The 14,438-nt window shown below is 47.2% G+C and overlaps 1 protein-coding gene across 1 annotated transcript in view; it reads right to left on the bottom strand.

Moving 5' to 3' along the window:
* The window catches only part of Nup210 (nucleoporin 210), a 103,475-nt gene that overhangs the window by 87,067 nt on the left and 1,970 nt on the right, over positions 1-14,438 (bottom strand). The window contains exons 2-3 of the mRNA XM_005364880.3: positions 3,689-3,825; positions 1,338-1,469 (exon numbers count right to left, since the gene is read on the bottom strand). Coding sequence (XP_005364937.1) covers positions 1,338-1,469; positions 3,689-3,825 — 269 coding nt within the window. The remainder of the gene's footprint in view (positions 1-1,337; positions 1,470-3,688; positions 3,826-14,438) is intronic.

Here is a 14,438-nt window from a genome sequence, read left to right on the forward strand (position 1 = left end):
TGTAGACCAGGCTGGTCTCGAACTCACAGAGATCCGCCTGCCTCTGCCTCCCAAGTGCTGGGATTAAAGGCATGCACCACCACCGCCCAGCCTGGGGATATTTTCATTGACTCTTCCAAGTACTTCAAGAAGCTTAAGACCAAATATGTTTTAGATCCCAGATTTTCCCACATGGGCCACTCATTCCATGCATATACCTTGCTTATTCACAAGAAGTATCCACACTGCCCAAAGTTCTGAGGGCAACGACCCATGCATTGAAGGCTTAGGTAACAGCCGTGGTGCTACACTAGTCGGAGGTGATAAACTTTTCTTTTTAAAATAATGTTTAAAGATGCATTTATTTTATGTATATGGTACTCTATATGCATATACACCTGCTTGCCAGAAGAGGGCATCAGATCCCATTCTAAATGGCTGTGAGGCACCATGTGGTTGCTGGAAACTGAACTCAGGACCTCTGGAAGAGCAGCCAGTGTTCTTAACTACTGAACCACCTCTCCAGCCCTGGGAGAAGTTCTAAACAACTGGTGCCAAGTCGGGGAGAAGTTAGGTCACCAGGGGCACGGACTTGAAGGGAATTATCAGGACCCCACTCTTTCTTTCTTCTCTTTGCTTCCAGCTGCCATAAAGTAAGTGATCTCTCATGATTAAAGTATCCTACCCTGCCATGGGCCAAAACACATGGACTGGAACTGCTAAAAACAGGCATCAAAAATGTCCTGTTCTTGTCTGTCCCAGGTACTTTGCCCATCATTATGACAAGCTGAATGACACACTCTTCTTGCTCTCCTTCCAAGAGGTCAACCTCTAACCCAGACAGTCTGCTACCACCAGGCAAGGCCACACCTAGAATCCCACCCCAGAACTAGTCACTATCCATGCTAGTCAAGAAGTAACACCCAATACACTGAGCCAGCAGCCCACAGCTACCCTCATCTATACATGTGTTTGGAGGTCTGGAGTGCTTAGGAAATCAAAAACGCATGGAAACTGAGAAGGAAAAAAGGGATTCCTACTGCCCAGTGTGGCCATCACCTCTGTGGACAGCTCTCCCACTTCTACCCAGAAGACAGCTCCTGAGACAGAGGTACCTGTCTCTGCATGGGCACCAAGCCTGCTCCCAGAGTCAGCTAACACCTGCGCGCACACACAGGCCAGGCCTCTGAACACAAGGAGGGGAATGTAAGCTACCTAAGAGATAGCTTCTACCCACTCTGCCTCTCCCTTGGCAGTGGCTCCCCTTCCTGGCTGGAGCAGTAGCTAGTCATGAGAGGACACAGTAACCGAGGCTGCGGCCAAGGCAGGAGCCTGCCAAGGGCAGCCGGTGCAGTCACCTTCTGAGTCCAGAGCCTGGATCTTCAGCTCCAGTGGAGAGTCTTCAAGATAGAGCTCACGGGTAGTAGAGACGATCTGAATGCCATGGATGAGATCAACAATGGCGTCACAGCGCAGCACTTGACCTGTGGCTACAGGGACAGAGAGGAGTCAGAACTGAGAATGGTGCCTAGCCACTGCCCCACCTCCAGGGCCACCTCCATGGTGGCGACTATAGTAACCAACAAGTCAATACCACTAAGGAAGTGCTAAGGAGGTGCTGGGTCACTGAGCTACATGTTCAGCCCCTGCTATGGAATTATTACTTTTATTTGATTTGTGTGTATGGATATGTTATGTGTAAATGCCCCTGAACTAGTGCACATTAGTGCAGTTGACAATGGAGGCCAGAAGAGGGTGTTGGTTTCTTGGAGCTGGAGTTACAAGCAGTTGTGAGACACAAAAGTGGGCGCTGGGAACTGAACTTAGGTTCTCTGCAAGGACAATACATGATCTTAATTGTTGAGTCATCTCTCCAACCCTACATTTTAAATGTTGAATACTATCCCCTCCTCCCACCAAAGCTTTTTGTTTTCGTTTTTGAAACAAGGTCTTACTGCAGCCCTGGCTGTCCTGGAACTCCCTACGTAGGTCAGTAGACCAGGTTGGCTTTGAACTCAGAGATTCACCTCTCTCTGCTTCCCAAGTGCTGGAATCAAAGGCATGTGCCCAGCCTGCTATCTCACAGACATTTCATTGTGCTAAACATTTAGTGTTCAGACTCAGTTCAACGTAAGGAACACTAGTTTGGTTTTTCAAGACAGGACTTCTCTGTTTAACAGCCCTAGCTGTCCTGAAACTTGCTCTTGCTCCAGACTGGCCTTGAATTCACAGAGATCTGCTTGCCTCTGCCTTCCAAGTGCTGGGATTAAAGGTGTGCACCACCACAGCCTGGCCAGGAACACTAGTTTTATGTACAGAACAACTTGGGCTATTTAGCTTATTTCCTGCCTAGCACAGATTCCCAGATTTGTTGGGTCACAGCATATCAAATTTATTGTTTTTTAAATTGTATTTTAATTATGTATAGGGTGTGGAATTTGTATGGGTATGTGCCCGTGGTGCTCATGGACATCAGATGCTTCAGATCCCCCTGGAGCTGGAGTTCCAGGTGATTGGGGGCCATCTGACATGGGTGCTGGGAACTGAACTTGTGGCCTCAGGAAAACAGGATGTTGTACGAATGGCTCTGATGTCTATTCAACTCATAGTTTTGTTTTGAGGTTGGTCCAGTCTGACTCTGAACTACTACACCCAAGGAATCCTCCTGCCTCAGCAGTAAAATATAAGAATTTTTAAGGTTCTTGATACATGGGCCAATACAGATGAGCAAGTGTTTCTATCTGGTGCCTGGAGATGGTCAGAATAACTAGTTTGGTGCACGGTTGTCCTCACACTAGAGAGTTCTCCAGGTAATGTTGTTATTGGTCTTATTTATGAGAAAGTAAAAAAAAAAATCTGTGCTTGTATCCACATATAGTAGACAGACTTATGGAATGCTGATGTAGTAAAACAAGGAGACCAGTGAAATGGCTACACAAACCTACAGACGAGTTCAATCCCCAGAACTCATGTGAAGGAAAAAGGAAAGAACTGATTCCATAAAGATGTCTCCTATGTCAAAGTGTGCTGTGCCATATGTTCCCCACCACCACACACAAAAGGAACAACTATAAGGAGCAAGTGCCAGTGTGAGTCCTGATCTTGGTGAACAGAGTACAAGTCAGGCAATATGATTGCCACTTCCCTTCGTGGTTACAGCCTGAACACAACTTCATTTTCCTGGAGGATTTTTTCCTCACACAGCTTTAAATGTGGGTTCACAAGGTGACAATGAGAAAGCCAGAGTTTTCCTGTATGGATGGCTAGGTTAACTGTGCTAGGTTAATGCTTAGTTTCTGGTGTGATTTGGGTTTCAGAACACAGGAGACGGTTCTAAGCCAGCACTGCACCGGAACACAAGAGGGACTGGTCCCAAGAGTATAGCATCCCAGGGGATCCTAGAACCAATCCACCACAGATACTGAGGTGAGCTGTACTCCTTGATGATAAATCAAATATGGGGAAAGAAAAGTCATGGTTTCTTACTAGGCCAATTTTCTCCATTTTGATTTGACATCAGTTAATAGCACCTCGGGTAACAAATATTAATTCATGAGTTTTAAAAGTCAATGTCCACAAGGTAAAATGCTGCAAATTCGGGGGGAAGGACCAGAACGGTGTTTCCTAGGCTCCAGGTAGAGGTCTCAAGGAGGTGTTTCCCTGTTTGACATCCCCATCAAGGATCTCCCACAGCACATGAAACCCTTACTGATGTCCTCTGCGAAGATGATGCTGGTCAGGCGGGCTGGCTGGGTCAAGCGGGCCTGCACCACTGCCTTCTGGGAGCACTGCTGTTCATTGGGGCCCAATGGCTCTATGCTGGCTACCTCTGGCCGGGTGGATGACCTGCAGTAAAAAGAGGAAAGGTCACTTCCTGGAGCCATACTACAAGACACAGCCAGGCCCAGAAGCCAGAGCAGTAGAGGCAAGGAACCTCACATATCAACCTAAAAGGAAAACAGAAAGGAAAGTAGCCAAGCCAAGACCTTCTACTGTCAGGACCTCCCCAGCCTGAGCATACAGCCCCCACTGGGAAAAATCAAACCTGACACTGGACATAGCCTTGGTATCCAACAGTCACTAACTGAGATACACAGAGTGGTATGAGGCCTCAGGGGTAAGGCCCAAGACCCCAGTGAAACCACAGTTAGTACTGCAGCTTCGACCCTCCATACACACATACACACTTATAGTGACTTTTAGTTTATACATTAGAGGCCCAGAAAGAGAGTAAGCGTGGTAACATAATAAAATACAAGTTATAATAAGACTGTAATGAAAGTTATTTTGTTGTTGTTGTTTCGAGAAAGGGTTTCTCTGTATAGCCCTAGCTGTCCTGCAACTAACTCTGTAGATCAGGCTGGCTTCAAACTCAGCAGAGATCCACTTGCCTCTGCCTCCCAAGTGTTGGACTTAAAGGCGTATACCACACCTGGCTATGAAAGCTATCTAAAGCTTATTAGTTGAGAGGTTTACTTCTGGAATTTTCCATGTAATATTTTCAGCCTGTGAGTTATCCACGTAATTCCCTATCAGCAGGAAAGATGCTTACACTTGAGGAAAACTACTGGTCTCTCAGCTGATCCAGGCTGGACTCAGAGCACCCACCCAGATAATGTCCTTTGTTACAATATGGCTTCTTCAGGGCCTGGAGACAACTAAGTATAATGACAATAATCGCAGGATCCCTATGCACTTGGAGTTGGCATCACAGTCACACGGGGGGGGGGGGGGGCAGATGACCACATCAGCAGGTAAGTCAGGACAGCCTGAAACACGGTGGGGAAGCCCTCAGGTGTCACTGCCCCAGCTCCTTAATACAGAACAGCAACAGTCCCATGTCACAGTAAACTGAGCACAAATGTCCAAGTCTACCAGATATGACACTGGGGATGCTAAGCGGGTATTCACTGTTACTGCAGGTCCCGCGGAATCCTTGGGATGAATATCACAGAGATGGCAGGGTGATGGCAGGGAGACCAGTCCACACGTTCCTGACGGGGAGAGCAGACAGGCATGCTGCACTCTGAGAGTAATCTGTACAAAGTGACCAAGATCCCAGGGCAGGACAGACACGGAACAGAATGCCAATACTCATTCCTCAGTTTTGCCCATCTCACTCTTCAACACAGCACAGGTATGCTAGAGTCTGTCACAACTAGAAGTCAGCCATGATGGTGCTTGTCTGTAATCCCAACAACTCAGGATCATCTGTAATTCAAGGTCTTCAGTCACATAACAAGTTCGAGGGCAACCTAAGCTACATAAAACAGCAACAGAATACTGACTAAGACAACACCTGTTTCTTTCAAATCCTGTGTGGTACTAGGCTTTAATTTGTTTTACCGTATTGAAGGCTATTGATTCTGAACTGATGATAAAGTAGCTCTGGTTTGCATTCTAGCTATCTGCCCACTGATTCTTGGAGGGATGAGACAAGAAGCTGGCTGGGACTGGGAACAGGACACGGACAATAGAGACCACCTCACTATGATGTTTAGAGGACCTTTAGCTACAAGAGAAAGAAGGAATTGTAGGTCAGTGTGTTTCCCTGAACCTTGGCCCCAGTGTTCCACCTCCTTCAGCCCTCACCCCCAACACAACCGCAGACATCCTGAGTCTTACAGGAAGGAGGTTTGGGCCCAAGCAGAGGTTACTGCCCCAGGCCACATGACTATCAGAAGTCTGAACCATCTGAGGTCTGACCTCAGCTTAGAAGCCTCTCTCTCTCTCTCTCTCTCTCTCTCTCTCTCTCTCTCTCTCTTTTCCCTCTAACTTTCCCATCTCTGTCCCTTTGCGAATGCTGTCCCGACACATCACAGGCCCTTGTTACCAGCTTATCCTGCCCACCTTGAGGTTGACACAGAGGAAACTCCTCCTTGGGGAACCTCCTCTCCTTCCCCACTGCCTCGGGTCCTCCTGGAGTCTCTAATGTAGTCAGTCATTCACTGAATCCATATGGAGTAGACAGCTTTCCAAAACAATGACAAAATACCTTTCAAAAAATTCAGCATCTAAGGTGATGCTTACTTAGGCCTGAGGTTTCAGAAGTCTAGTCCACGGTTAATTGGTTCTTTTGGTTTGGGTGTGTGGAGACCAAGGAAGCTGCTCACAAGGGGAGTCCCAGAAACCCTGTAGGGACACATTCCTAATGGTAACTTCCTTTCTCTAAGCCCTACTTTCTCAAGGTTCTGCTGACTCCCACGCCTGAAGCCCACGGGCCTCAGAGGGACATTAAAGATCAAAACCATGTGAGAATCTGCTGGATTACCTGTGAAATCTGAGAAGAGTTTAGCACAGACATGAATCCTGTCTTCGTGGAGCTCATGCTTCAGAGGGAGGCAAACAGGAAAAAACAGGGTCTTAGGAAGGAGAACTCAGGGCTTGGGTGAGCATGAACCAGGGAGGGGAAGCCTCTAACTTCCAGTAGGACAAGGTGTGGCTGAGGGATTTCATGCTCTTGGAAGAAAGGCAGGTCTGCTACTAGTGCCAATCAGTGTTACCAACTGAGGCAGCCACATAGTTTCCTTTTTCTGTTAGCATTATACTGAGTTTACTTTTGCATCAAGCCAACTCATGTTCCTGGGATTTACCCTCTTGCTCATGCTGAGCTATCCCTGTCATTTCCCCGGATTTAACTGTCACACTGTTGTGAGGGGTTCTGTGTTGGGGTCTGTGATTTTCCTTTTCCTAGACTGTTTCTGTCTGTGGGCAGTTGTGTAGGACTCCTGAACCGAGTTAGGGACTGTCTACTGCTGCGCTTCCCTGTCTGGGGAAGCACTAAGGTCTGCCTCAAAGGTTCACAGGAGGCTCAAGGGAGGAGCTTTGTTTACACCAAAGTTTTTAGGTACAAAGTAAATTTCAGCAACTGTGTGGAGTGGACCAGAAAGTCTTGGGGGCTGCATGGCTTTCCAAGTGTGTTCAGAACTGGCTCAAAAGTTGCACCCTGCCGGGCGATGGTGGCGCGCGCCTTTAATCCCAACACTCGGGAGGCAGAAGCAGGTGGATCTCTGTGAGTTCGAGACCAGCCTGGTCTACAGAGCTAGTGCCAGGACAGGCTCCAAAGCCACAGAGAAACCCTGTCACGAAAAACCAAAAAAAAAAAAAAAAAAAAAGTTGCACCCTGCAAGCAGGTCAGGTGATGGGCTCACAGACTGTCATATAACCATGCCACCTCCTCACAGTCTCCTGCCTTATTCCTTCCAAAGTCCCCAGATGACAAGAGCTGCCCTGCAAGACTAGGTCCGAAGGTACCCTCTCGCTGCCAATAGTACACAGGTGCAGGAAAGACAGTCACACATGAGTGTCACTCATGCAGGGGATGCCCTTGACCTCCATTTACCCTTTTCTGTAACAGCACCTAACTTTCCTGTGTGGACCTGCCTAGGATGTCAATGGGTCCCTCAAGTTCTCACACTGAAATCTTAGCTCCCAAGATGACAGAACTGGGGAGTGATTAGTGTGGGAACAGAGTCTCCAGAGAGGGCTCAGTGCCATTTAAAGAGGCCTCTCAGAATTGCCTTGTTCTCTCCTTCCACCCAAGGATACAACAAGAAGCTGGCAGTTTGCAACTGGGAAATGACTTCATAACACAGTCACTTAGGCACCATCTGTGACTTCCAGCACTAAGGGAAATACATTCTCATTATTTCAAGCCACTCTTCTGTCTATGGGTTTGTAACAGAAGCCAGAAGAGATGGAGACCTCTTCCTCCCTCAGTTCAGAAGGATCCCAGAGCACTCGGCCTGTGGATACCAACAGACACACTACGGGGGCCTGGCCAACAAAACCTTGTGCATCCTGGCCACAAAGAGGGGTTTTGACTGTCACACATGCCTAGGGTGGGTCCAATCGGAACAGATGCTGTGGCTTATGCCCATATAGACTGGAATGTGGGAGGGCAGTGGGCTGCAATGCATCTTGATACCCTGAGAGGGCCAAAGGATATCACAGCCAAGACCTAAGGACCAAGGATCATATCCTGGTGACCATGCATTCATTTCCAACCCCATTACAGAAACCTGAAACAGATCCTGCTTAAGAGACTCCTTCAGGAACCAAAATTACACCCCTCTGTTGTACTGTAACCATTTTGGTTTGCATTTCCTGTTCCATGCAGCATCACAAGGCTGGGGAGGTGAATCCTCCAGGCTGAGCTCTTCAAGGTTTGTGGTAATGATTCTTCCAGACAAAGTGCTCTAGTAAACACCACCATGGTAATGTTCATTATTATACAATTATTCTGTTCTGTGTCAAACAGTAAAGTGGGATAAGCACAGCTGTGTCCCCAATAGTCCTATTAGAATCCCAGGTGACACATGAGGAAGCCTCCACACAATGTCACCATATCCCTAGTAAACAATGGTTTCAACACAGCTCGGTCAGGAAGGTATGATACAACCCTGCTGCTCCTTTGCACTGGGTACAGCATCCAAACACAGAGTTGAGAATTTCCCACCCTACCTGGTGCCACCTGCAAAGAGGGTTGGGCTCCCAGACCCTCAGAAGATGACATCAGTCACCAGCTTCTCAGCCCCACCCCTAAATGCACCCTCAACATTGTTTCTTAAAGTTAACTGATGTTTTTTTCAAAGTTGATAAAGGAGGGAGCCAGACACTATCTGAGGAGCCCTAGACCACTTCACAGCCCTGCCACCCACTATGGGAGGCTCCAGGTCTCGGGCACCTCAGCAGCAGTGGGCATCACTCCTACAGAGCAGGGTTAGGGCCTTTTTAAAAAATAGCTGTAGGATTGAATGAAGAATATTTAAAGAGTTAGAAGACAAATGAACTCTACTATCCTGGTTCCTGCATCGGAAGGAACACTGTAACACTGGGGATCTCTTTCTGTGCCTGCAGTTTTTAGCCAACAAGAGCAGCTGCCTGGACATCAGCACCTTCTCATGAACCTTCTCTGTCACTAAGGTTTGGCTCTTAAATGTCCCCAAAACGTCTTGTCCTGGACACCTAGTCACTGAGAGATAGAAGAACCCTAAAGAAATTACTCCTAGTCCTATGGAGGTCAGGACATTGGAGGCAAATCACTGGAGAAGATATTGGGACCCTGACGCCTTCCTCTCATCCCTCTCTTTACTTCCTGGCCACCACGAGGAAAGCACCTAACCTTGGCCCACTCCCCACTCCCACCATGATCTCCTGCCTCACCACAGCCCCAAACCATTTAGACTTATTAAAGTTTTTCCCCTTTAAGTTGTTGATCTTAGTTGTTTCCTCACAGTAATGGAGACCTGATACACCTACCATGGGGACTTCCCCATCACCAGACTTGGTACAATCATAAATATTCAAGCACTGCTTGTGTCTTTTTGTTATTTATTTTATGTGTATGAGTATCATGGCTGCTTGCATGTCTGTGTATCATATGTGTGCCAGAAAAGAGCATGAGATCCCCCAGAACTGTGATCCTCATGGTGGGTGCTTAGAATTGAAACCAAGTCCTCTTAACTGCTGAGCCTTTTCCCGCTCCGAATTTTTTTCTTCTTAAATTAATTCTCTTTTACTGAAAAGGTAATGTAAAAGGAAACCCTACACATCAGGGTAAATAGTCACTGTTGTGCTTTCCAGAAAATGTTCTTTCCCTGGGGGCCAGTGCTTCCCACAGAAGTGCTCAGAAGCAGGCGAGCACTTAAGAGTGCTAAAAAGAGGAGGTTATGAAGGGGACAGTAACTTGGAAAATAAAACTTTTGGTTAATGTGTTTAAAAGAAAGAAAGAAAAACAAGTGGGAGGGCGGTTGGCAGGGGCTGGTGCAGGAGGAAGTGGGGAGCTAGTGTTTAACGGCTAAGGAGTTTCAGTTTTACAAGACAGAGTTCTGGATGGAGGTCAGGGTACCCTCATGCACTGAGCTGGGCAAATGGTCAGGAGGCAAATTGTGAGTTGTATATTTTTTGTTTTAAAACATAAGAGGGGCTGGAGAGACAGTTCAGTAGTTAAGAGCACTTTCTGCTCTTGCAGAGGATCCAGGTTCAGTTCTGGGTACCCACCTGGTGACTCACAGCTAGCTGCCTTTAGCTTTAGTTCCAGGAGATCAACCCTCCCTTCTGGCCTCCATGGACACCAGACATGCATGTGGTGCACATCCATACAGACAGGTAAACACCCACACACATATAAGAAAACAAATCTTAAGAAACTTCTCAACATATTGACTCAAGAAAACTTTTACTTTATGGAAGTCTAAGGATCAAGAGTGGAGTAGGAGAGGCTGGGTGTGTGGTTTGGTGGGTACAGTGTTTCCCTAGAATGTGTGTGGTCCTGGGGTCTAGTCCAGTACCACTAAAGAAATTAATGAGGGAGAGAGAGCTTTAAAAGGGTGACACTTTGTCATCACCACGACTGCATGAGACCCACCAGCACAGAAAATGTCCCAGCTCTCTGGGTGCCACTGCCTTTAAGGGAGCTCTCCCCTTTTTAGAACATAGGGCAGGACCTGGGCAGGGGTCAGAGGAACCCAGAGACTCAGGGAGGTCAGGCCAGAGAAGAATAATGGAAAAAAATAAGGGAGATGGTGAGAGAGGCTAAAAGAGGGATGGGAAGAAGGTGGACCTGGTGGCCAATGCAGCTAATGCCCTTTCCACATATCTGCAAAGATCACCTCTCATGAGTCTGCAGAGTAGAAGCCACCTCAGGGTCAGGCAAAGTAGGGGAACCCCACAAAGGAAGTGGAAGAAAACCACCCGGGGTCCAGGTCAGCTCAAGTCCACAGGCACTTTCCAGAACCTCACTCCCACTGGTCTGGTAAGGTGAACACACAGGACCTCTTACGAGTGCAGCCCCTCAAGAACCTCGGTTGCAGGCAGCTCTAGGGGCCATGTACCATGGTTTTCAGAAGAGCAAGGCCCCAGAGACTCAGGCTCAATGCCTGACCCGGTAACCCTTTCCTGTCTCCTAACCAAAGCCCACAAGGTCTCACGTGACCTAGGCATGCCGACCTCTCCAACCTCACCTTCTGATACCCTTGTGAGAACCAGTTTTGTTTTTTTAATCAAAGGTGCTCAGACAGCAAGGGTCCAATTTCCTGAACAGCTTCCCCTTTTGCCAGTTAGCCAATCAGACTGTAAAGTCAGTTCCCACCAATGACATGAGACACAGGCAGCACCTACACCAGAAATAAGGTAAGTTAATTTGGTGAATGTGTTAGCTAGCTTCATTTGGGTTCTTGCAGACCCTTTTTGCAAAGAAGAAATAGCCTTGCAGAATTACTTTCACTTCGTTCGTGTGTTTTCCCTCACCCTAACCTCACCAAATGCTTCCCTTCCAAGCCACTCAATCCCAGGCCAGGGCCTCTGCACTTGCTGTTCTCTCCAGTAAGAACCTTTACAGAGCCCAGCTGGACTCCAGGGAGGCGTTACCCAGAATACGCGTCTCAGACTGCCATCCACTTCTTCCACAGGCCATGTTCAAATGCTCCCACAGTCCAACTTTGAATTCCAGGAAATCAGGGCATCCTCCACTTCTTCACTGTCACTCCTTAAACAGAGTCCAGTGTAGACTGACATCACCGCTTTGTCCACTATGTGTTAAGTGACTGCCTAACCCAGAATAGCTCTGACTGGTCTGAGAATCCTTACTACCAGCAGTGTGGGGAAGGGCAGGAGGCACAACTCCCTGCTGTCACTCTCAGCAGCCTGAGGACTTTCCCTGAACTCCTAGGGACCTGACTAAGCAAAAATAGAGATTCATGGCTTCAACGAACATGAAAGAATTTCAGAACCAGCCTGTCTATGAAGAGGAGCAGTTGGGGTTTATCGTAGTTGGGGTTTCTACTGCTGTGATAACTTGGGGAGGAAAGGGTGTGTCTCAGCTTACAATTCTAAGGTCACACTCCATCACCGAGGGAAGTCAGGTCAGAAACTCAAGGCAGGAACTGATGCAGAAGCCATGGAGAAGTGCTTGCTGCTTACTGGCTTGCTCTCATAGCTTGCTTTCTTATAGCACCTGAGACCACCAGTTCATGGGTGCCACTGCACATCAAACATCAATTAAGAAAATGTACCACAGGCCTACCCACAGATCAATCTGGGGAGGGATATTTTCTTTCTTGAGGTTCTCTCTTCCAAAATGACTCTAGATTATATCAAGTTGACATTAAAAACTAGCCAGCACAAGGTCTCTTACAATTTTTCAATCTTCAAAAATTATCTTTTCTAATTTATTTTATGGGAATGGGTGTTTTGCCTGTATTATGTATGCGCATAGTTTGTGTGTGTGTACAGTGACCCTAATGGCCAGAAGAAGGCATCTGAACTGGAGAGACACACAGTGGTGAGCCTCCATACAAATGTTAGAAGTCAAATCCAGGTCCTCTGAAAGAGCCACCTCTTCAGCCCCCAGATATTTTATAATAGGCTTGAGTACAAAGGTTAAGAGAGAAGTGTTCAGAGAAAAACAAAACATACTCAAGAGCATGGTTGTCACAAATAAGACCGACCCTAGTGCATGTTCCAGTTCATCAAGGGACAGCCACCATTCTTTGTCTTTATAATAAGCATATATATAGGAGCTAGAGAAATAGCTCAGCAATTAAGAATACTTGTTGCTCTTGCAGAGGACCTGGGTTTGGTTCCCTGCTCCCACATGGCAGCTTATCACTTACAATCATCAGTAACTCCAGTTCCAGGGGACTCAATGCCCTATACTGGCCTCCTCAGGCACCAGGCACACACACATAAAATAAACTTAAAAAAAAAAACATGTGTGGGTGTCCTATTTTAGTGAGACTTGCACACACATGCACAGACTTTGTCTCCCTCTCCCCTTGCCTTAAGTACAATCCAGTTCCAGAGAGTGCCCAGACTTTACTCATCCTCACTCCACTCCCCTGCTTTATCTCTCCCACTTCCCTGCAGACCACCTTCTTAATAAACCAATTGTCTCAATTCTCCAAGTTTTTTTTTTTGTGGGTACCATTTGTAAATGATACCTTTTAAAGGAACCAATGAAATAGCTTTGTGAACCACTTTCATTGTAAGATGACTAGGTTAATCATACTTTGTGTAGCAAGGCTGACTAGGTTCAATGAGAAAGACAAAGGAGCCCAGTAAATTAGCCAAGGCTGCTTGCGCAGGTCCCATTCGGTGGGCTGGAAGGCCTTTGGGCTTCAGCTCCCACACCATAGTCACTACTCAAAGGAAGTGAGCTGCTATCCTTCCCTGTCAGTCCCTCAAACTCAGCAATAAGGACCAGATGACCTTCCAGTTAAGAGATGCAAATCAGGAAATAGGAAAGGTAACCTTGAAGCTACAGGCTCAAACTAGCAGCAACTTCAGAGAACTTGGAGCTCAGCAGGGACTCCCAAGCTGAGCAACACCCCCAGGGCATGGCACCGGTTACTTTTTCTCTGCTTTTCATCTCAAAGACCTGAAGTACTTGTGGAGGTAACTGCAGGTATGAGTCTCAGCTGCTTGCCAATTCCCAGAAGCTCCAGACAAGAATCCTCAGAACTAAAGCAGTAGGTGCCGATATTCAGATTAACATTTCTGAATTGTGCTTGATTGACAGACCATCTTCCTGTGAAGTAAAGGCGAAACAGCAACCGAACACCTTCAAAGAAGACACTTAGTCTGAGCAGTCAACCACGCCTTAGGATCAAAGTAACCAGACACTAAACAACCCAGAAGGGACTCAGCGTGCCTCTGATACATCTGAGATTTTGAATGCTTTTCCCAGTCTTTCTGAGTAAATAAAAATCTGCCAAGATTCACCAGCAACTCTCAGGAAAGCACAGTGTGGGAAAAGAAAGAAAGAAAAAGGTTGTTATTTTAGAAACAAAAGTATAGCTACAGAGCTTCACAGGAAGCAGTACACAAATGCATGCGAGGGGATTCACTTGGAGCCAGCTATTATAAATAGGCAGCTTCCTCTTTCTTGCCCAACTTCAGCAAGAGAATGAGCCCTCCCAAGTAGCTGATCTTCCCGCTCAAAACAAGGCCCCAGGGAGGGATAAAGCGCGCCTCCCCGTGGGTAAAGCACTCACTGCAAAATGCAATGGAATGACTCTGCCTCCACTTAGAGACACAGTCTCACAACCCAGACTGACCTCAAACTGGGTCCTCCTGCCTCAGCCTCCCCAGCACAGGGACTACAGAGGTGACAATGCCATCCTTATGAGGCAGACTTTTAAAACAAATAGGTTTGAGAACTACATGTAACAGAATATGGGTCTGAGCTCTGGGCATCATACAGAACATGAATACACACACATACATACATACACACACACACACACACACACACACACACACACACACACACTAGTTAAGCCTTAGCCTGAAAGACCCTACAGACCCCCTCCTCAAAACCCGCAGCTAGCATGCTCCAGAGGAAAGTCCTGTTTGCTTTAAAAAAAATTCTCCAAGCCGGGCGATGGTGGCGCACGCCTTTAATCCCAGCACTCGGGAGGCAGAGGCAGGCGGATCTCTGTGAGTTCGAGACCAGCCTG

Source organism: Microtus ochrogaster, unplaced genomic scaffold, assembly GCF_000317375.1.
Source record: "Microtus ochrogaster isolate Prairie Vole_2 unplaced genomic scaffold, MicOch1.0 UNK1, whole genome shotgun sequence".
Lineage (NCBI taxonomy): Eukaryota > Metazoa > Chordata > Mammalia > Rodentia > Cricetidae > Microtus > Microtus ochrogaster.